This window comes from Muntiacus reevesi, chromosome 6 (assembly GCF_963930625.1).
Source record: "Muntiacus reevesi chromosome 6, mMunRee1.1, whole genome shotgun sequence".
NCBI lineage: Eukaryota > Metazoa > Chordata > Mammalia > Artiodactyla > Cervidae > Muntiacus > Muntiacus reevesi.
Window position 1 is genome coordinate 63,474,817 of NC_089254.1, and position 7,398 is coordinate 63,482,214.

The 7,398-nt window shown below is 45.7% G+C and overlaps 1 protein-coding gene across 1 annotated transcript in view; it reads right to left on the bottom strand.

Moving 5' to 3' along the window:
• CHN2 (chimerin 2) overlaps nucleotides 1–7,084 on the bottom strand; it is a 322,964-nt gene extending 315,880 nt beyond the window's left edge. Inside the window, exon 1 of the mRNA XM_065938728.1 lies at nucleotides 6,643–7,084. Within this exon, the coding sequence (XP_065794800.1) occupies nucleotides 6,643–6,691 (49 nt within the window). The 5' untranslated portion in view covers nucleotides 6,692–7,084. The remainder of the gene's footprint in view (nucleotides 1–6,642) is intronic.
• Between the last annotated feature and the right edge of the window lie 314 nt (nucleotides 7,085–7,398).

The window sequence follows — 7,398 nt, forward strand, 5'->3', positions numbered from 1 at the left end:
TCTCCAGACCTAGCAGTTCTGCCAGGCCAGTGGCATCCAGCCTCTTCCCTCGACAAAGCATTCTCCTCCACTGGCCACCAGGGCAAGGGATGACTGGTGGCCTACACAGTATGTGAGTAATATATATCTCAATTCCAGGAATGTAACAATGTCCCCTCTGATCTGTGGTGATGATGACATTTTAAATAAGGTTAGTGATTGAGCACCTTTCTAGAGAATGTCTGTTGGAACTCAGACATTGGGTGATTGAAAATAACACTTGAAACTGCTAAGGTGATTCTGTGAATGGGCTGAAGCTGGGAGACATGGGTGACTGTTGAAGCAAAGTCATGCTATCATGAGGCCACGCTGTAAAGACTATATATGAAGACTGGTCCCCACAAAGGTGTTCAACTTCTAGTAACTGAAGGAAGAGGCAGGTTATTTGCACAATCATCTGGTGAATGGCTCTTCCCCGGTACACACATTCCATCTTCAGACTCAGACCACAAGTGCCCTGGCAGAGCAGATTGTGTGTGGGTCCAGCATATTCCTACCTGGGTTTCCTCTAACCATGGAGACTTTAAACAAACCTCTGCATTCATTAGTAACTTTGAGATACATGAGGAGTGAGCTCTGTCACAGCCCCGAAGCTGCATCACAGATGGACGCATCCATCTTGACCCTGTGACCAGAATCCATGTGAGAAACAGCACAGCAGCTCCCTTCCCCACTGAGCAAGTAGAAAGAGGAGCAGCAAAGTGCTCAGAGGATTTGCGAACCATTAACAGGAAAGTAGACCAAAGGCAGGGTTTCTGAAACATCTCTAAATAGCAATCTGACCAACATAAAAACAGATGAGAAAAGAAAAAGGGAGAAAGAGAGAACAAAGAAGGGAGGAAGGGAGGGAAGGAGCCATTCATTTTGAAAATTCAATGACATATTTCAGGAGCCATGAAATGTGAATACATTCATAAAAGATAAATCATGGATGAGTGACAGCTGCGTGCCATTAATTTTAGGTCTATCACTAGGTTCCTTTTGCTTTCTCTATATCTAACAATCTTGGCAGGAATCTTGATCCTCTGGCCAAAAACTCTTCCCCAAACCATACCAAGATGACACTGCTCATGTACAGGTTTTCCAGTCCCCAAGTCCGGTTATCTTCACCACAATGTGTGAAACCAGGAACCCTGCAGGGCAGCAGAAGGCCCTCAGCAGGACAGACACTTGGCCAGGCCCCAGGGGGCAGAGCAAAGGACACATTGTCCAGTGAAACCCTGCATAGACTGGCCTTGGAAAATACTGGGGGTTTGCATCACCCCAAAGCTGACCCCCAAAGAGAAGGTCATTCAAAACTCTTCATGGGGTTAGGCATCTGGCATTTTAGCAAAAGTACACAGACGAGTGGGCCCTTGTCAAACACTGCAAACAAGCTGTTTTGCCTAGGAAAAGCCATCTTTCCTCTCAGATTCTATGTCACTGGGTTCATCTCAGGTACCACAAAGGACAGTGAGAATCTAGAAAGTTAAAATGAGGTGTGGAAAGGTCACCAGAAAAACAGCCAAAAAGCAATAGCTTTCATCAGTAAATGATTTCTCTCAGGGGATTAATTCTCAGCTCTGCAATTTTGTCAAATTTGCAATATTTTTGAAATTGCAATTTTTTGTGCATGATTTAAAATAAAAGTGATCAAATCCTCCTGCCATTCTACGTAATTGAGATTAAATCACCAGCAATTAACACTAAAACAAAGGTAAAGATATTTGGCTTACACATAATTGAATATTTCTGAAGTTTAAAGATGTAGAAGGCTTTTCAATGTGAACTTCTCTGTTTCAACAAAGATATCCTGTTTTGCAGTATTAGATCCATGGAGTTTCTAATTACACGTATATAAGTCTTGGCAGCATGATTACAGTTCAGTTTTGCCTTCTGAATCTAGGAATGTGAAAGATTTGTACATGCCACTGGTTGTGAGTCGTCAGTAACAAGTAATGAAAATTCCTATTTATCATTTCTAGGACCAACACCAGTTTGACAGCAGAAAATGGCATTATTTCCTTGGCCCAAATTACTGTTGTAAAGAATCGGGAAAAATAAATCCCTCAGTCCATTCAGGAATGTTCTTTTCCCAATTAAAGTTTCAAAGACTGCACATAACAGTGAGTTTTACTATTTTCTATTAATACTTGCATTTTAATTTCAAAAGTCCCTGTCAATTTCATTTCTATAATCCAGTCCATTTATATTCTCAAAATCGTAACTTCTTATCCCAAGAATCCTTTTAATATTTAATTTTTTACCTTGCTCAGTTACTGAAAAACATCTCGAAGTTTCTTTATCTGTTACTTTGAGTTGATTTTTCTTCTTCTTTTTTAAAATTTATTTATTTTTTAGTTAAAGGATAATTACTTTATAGAATTTTGTTGGTTTCTTCCAAACATCAACATGAATCAGCCATAGGTATACATACAGGGTCTCTGTAACAACCTAGAAGGGTGGGCTGGGGTTGGAGATGGGATGGAGGTTCAAGAGGGAGGGAACATATGTATACCTATGGTTGATTTTTTTTTTCTTTAGTCTGTGAAATTATCCATTTGGTGATCACATAAGTAATACACAAAAAGTTCTTATTTCAATTATAAAAGCAAATCTGACTCATGATCATTAAGAAAAGTATTTTGCAAATCAACAATCGTTTATTTCAGAATATAATCAAGTACCACAGGCTAGATTAAAAGCTTAAGGATAGGGATTCTGTGCGCCGTGCCCCACTCCCCCGATTTAAAATAACAAAGGTAATCAAACTTTCCTGCCAATCTAGGTGATTGTGAAATTTAATTACCAGCAGTTATCACTAAAACAAAGGCAAAGCAATTTCTTTTATACATAATTGAATATTCCAGAAGCAAATTTCTAAAGAGTTCTCAGAAAATGTATTTAAAAATTAATTTTAACCTGATTATTTCAACTGATGTGTCCCAGCTGGTAATGCAGAATAAATGAGATGCTTAGGCGATGTGGTCCACCAACAGCAGGTAATATTTACAGGAAAATCAGATAATGTTCAGCTTAATACTGAGTAAACTGTTAGATTTTTTACTCTTCACACAAATCCATCCAAACGTAAACCTCCCACAGCTATTCATCTAAGAGAAGTTTACCCATGGTATTCTATTCGAGTTCACCTCTCCATATGCTGGAGACTACAGAATCAACTGTCCCCTTCTTAGTGCTCAATTGCTCAAATATATCCTGAGGCGTGGAGAGCTGTACCATCAAACCCACTGCTACCTGAACAGAAAGAAATCCTCCCACAGCAGCAGCCTTGAGTGATCTGGCAGCTCCATGATTGAGGCTGTTGATGGGCCTAAAAGCATAACTCTCCAGAGAAGAGGAACCACCAAAAAAAACAGATGAATAGCCCTAAGAAGGGAGTTGAAAATTAGGCTATGAACTTCCCTATCTCCAGGCCTTTGCCTAAGATCTTCCCTCTCCCTAAAATGCCTTTCCTGCTGTTTTCTGAAAACACCCCACTCATCCTTCAAGGCCCAAGTCATAAGTCACCCCTGCTGACCCCTCACAACTGAGCGACTTGTCCCTGTACTCTCCTCCCCATAACTCATTTTCTCAAAATAGAATATAGATTGTTGTCTGTCCATCTCTGCTGCTGGATGGCGAGGGAAAGGATCTTAATTCATCTTTCTATTCCGAACACTTTGGATTATGCCTGAAACCTAAAGAAACTCAGTAAATGCTTGTTTAATGGAGCTCAAAGCTCAAGACCAAGTTGAACACGCAATGCAAGAGGCAGATTTGATATGTGTTAGACTTACTTCTGTACCTAAAGTCTGAGCCAGTGAAAGCTTTTATTTTTCCATTCCTCCAAGGAACAAACTTTATTCACACTGAGCATTCATTAAATGCCACACCCTGTGCTAAATGCTCTCTGCACATTACCTCATTTAATCTCCACGACATTCTTATGAAAGAGTCCCTATTGTTAGCATCAGATGAGGAAACTGAGGCTTGGAGGAGTTAAATAACACACCCCAACTTATCCACTGGTGGGGCCAAACTCAAGGACAATATCACACAGCGTCAGAGCTAGAGGGCTATGTGTGTTAGTCGCTTAGTAGGGCCCGAATCTTTGCAACTCCATGCACCATAGCCCGCCTGGCTCCTCTGTCCATGGAATTCTCCAGGCAAGAATACTGGAGTGGGTTTCCATTTCCTTCTCCAGGGGATCTTCCTGACAAAGGACTGAACCTGTGATTCCTCCACAGCAGGCAGATTCTCTACCATCTGAGCCACCAGGGAAGCTCTAAAGAATCTGTAAATTATTTTCCTCACTTAACCTCCTTGAAGCTGAGGCTGAGGCCAACCTGAGGCCTGGCACATAGTGGGTCCACCTACTATGGAAAAAACAGTGATTTCTAGGCTGATGAAGTGCCCTCTTCTCAGACTCTGACCTTTGCCTGAGAACCCAGCTGCCTTCACAAACAAGCTCTATTCTTTCCTGCCCAACACTTCTCACAGGTGTGAACTGCTTGTGTTTTCTGAATTATTCATGATCCACATGATGGTAAGTGTGCTTAAAAACAGAATTCTGGTTCTCATATTTTTCAAGATGAAGTGCCTGATTAATTGGTGGATTAGCCAATGTAAGCTCATGGGCTAGGGTGATTCATATTAAACAACATATCCTTGCCCACTTTTTGAATCTCAGCTTTCCTGTTATCTCTCAGTTTTCATTAGGATTCAAAACAGTGGTAACTAAAGCAAAAAATATAATAGACCCTTCACACACATCTCTATCCTATCTACAAAGCAATTAACATCGTCTAAAGCTTATACTGTGCTGCTTCAAACCCATGTATTCTTCCTAAGACTGAGTTAGGTTTTTTCAATAAGGCTCCTTTAGCTTAAGGAGATATTTCATAAGATCTAAAAATTCAGATGCCACAGCACCTGTAATTTATACACCAGTAAATCATATGATAATACTGCCTTATTGTCCTTTCTCTTGTCTTCTTTCCCTTCATCACCACTCTCCCACCAGTTCATCTTCTTGTGGGCCATTTTCAAAGAGGGATAACCATATGCTAACCATAAGCCAACATCACTGCATTTTAAATTCCATGTTAGTCAACCAAAATGAATTGAAAAGCAGCATCAGTGGTTTGGGGGTACTAAAAATAAGCTGCAGCATTTGCTGAGTTCTCAGAATTAAAACCACAGGCGGTCAACTTGTTGCTGCTCTTAATAAGATATGACTGTTCTTCCCCATTGGCTGCTACAACCAGAAACTTTGACTACCTCGTACACATAACAACACTGTGCTTTTCATCAGTTGGTAATGATCAAGAAAGCAAGTGCTATTTCACTGGAACTAAAACCTGCCGAAAAAGATAATAGATGATTTTCAAGTAATCACCGTGTTCCATGTCACAATTGCACCTTAGTCAAATCACCTTGCATTTATGATTTAATTAGTCACACATCTAGAGATAAGTGTTCCTTAATGCCTGGCTTGCTGTCCAATGCCTCCAATAGAATGTTTCTTTCTCCGAGTTTAATTTTTGGAGTAATAACTTAAAACGGACACACAATAGAAATTAATACAATATTGATATATTGAGCATTTCCATTAGGACTTCAAGACCTTCTTGACCCCTGAATACTGTAAACTATAGTAAATGTCTTGTCAGCTATCCCTTTAGGGTTTGTCATTAAAGTTTTCAATGACCAGAGCGGTAGAAGCATTCTACCTAATGCATCATCCTGATTAGAAACCTGTCATACTCAGAATCCAGAGGGTCTGCTTCTATTGATTCCTACTCCTTCAGATTCATTAGCGATTTCTTCTCCTCAATTAGACCCGCTGATCAACCAGAGAAAAGCTGAAAGAAGCCCTTCCTTCGCTCAGCCACACTTGAAAGAAAAAAAAAAAAAAAATGTATGCCTGGAAAGTAAAATTACCAAACGTATTCCAAGAGGCCACAGAGGAAAATCACACACACACACACACACACACACACACACACTTGCACACTTGAAACTGGGCAAATGGTCAGAGGCTGGGCTTGACCACCGGTCCCTAACTTCAATCAGAACCAAAATGACAGAATCCCTGTATTACCCATATCTCAAGCCCATACACCAAGCGTACGTCTCCACGGAGCTAATTTCTGAAACAAACAAAGAAAATGAAGTATGCGAAGAGCGAGGCTTTGCTCCCCCTTGCCTTGAATCTGGGCATCCAGTGCAGTGGGCGCCGCAGAGCCAGAGGGTCGGGGCGCCCAGCGGCACCCTTACCTTCCCCGCCCCGCCAGCCCTGCTTCAGCGGCGCTAGAAAGTGCGAGCCCGCCCTGCTCGCCTCGCTTCTTGCCTGCTGCTCCACAAACCCCCCAAACCCCCACTTCTGCACGCCAAGGGCGCCCCCGCTCTCCCACCTCTGCGCTGTCAGGCTCCAAGCGCGAAGGTGCTGGGCGCCCAAGGGTGCCGGCCAGCCAAACAAGTGTCACAGCGGCCGCCTGCCCTCACTCCGGAGAGCGGGCAGAACGGCCACAGGTAGGCTCTCTGCATCCCGGAGTGCGGGGCGCGGGCGGGGGGCGAGAGAGCCCGCGGGGCAGCCGCTCCCGACGGGCTGAAACTCACCGGAGGACACCGAGGAGCCGGACAGGCTGGAGTTGCTGGACGCTGCCATCGCCGTGCGCCCCGCGCGACGCTTCTCGCTCAGCCCCGGAGCGGACGCCGCCGCCGCTGCCCTGGCCCGGCCGCTCGCAGCCTCCGCGGCCCCCAGCCCATGGCAAAGTCCGGGGGACGCGCAGAAAGCACCAGCCTCCGGACTCTGCCTGCACTTCCTGCTCCGCCAGATGACGCGCTGCTGCCGCCGCTATTTATTTGTGGTTTCCGTCCCTCTCGGCGCCTTCGCACGCTGTTCTCCGGGTGTCGGGGGTAGGTGGGAGCGGAGGGAGACCGAGGGGCGGCCGGAGCGGACGAATCGCGCCTCCCGCCCAGCCCCGGCTGCCGTCCGCGCTCCCCGGCGCGCGGCTGGGACCCGGGCTCCCGGGCGGCCCAGAGTCGCTCCAGCAGCTCCCCGCGGGCTCCCGCCTCCCCGGCGGCACTTCACGCTGCCCTAGCAAAGGCAGCGGGAGACAGACAGACAGAGCGACCTCCCCCTTCTCCCTCCGCCCCAACTCCTCGCGCGCGCACACAAAGGAAGGAGAGGAGACGCGGGAGCTCCGGGGCTGGCTCAGCGGCTGCGGGCTTGACAGCTCCTGCGACGGGGGCTGGAGGCGGCGGCTCCGGACTGCTGGGCGGGGGGAACACTGGCCCGGGGAGCCGGACCCAGAGGTGCCGGAGAGGCCGCGGCGGGGCGCGGGGCGAGCGTGGCGGCGGTGCGCCGCGCTG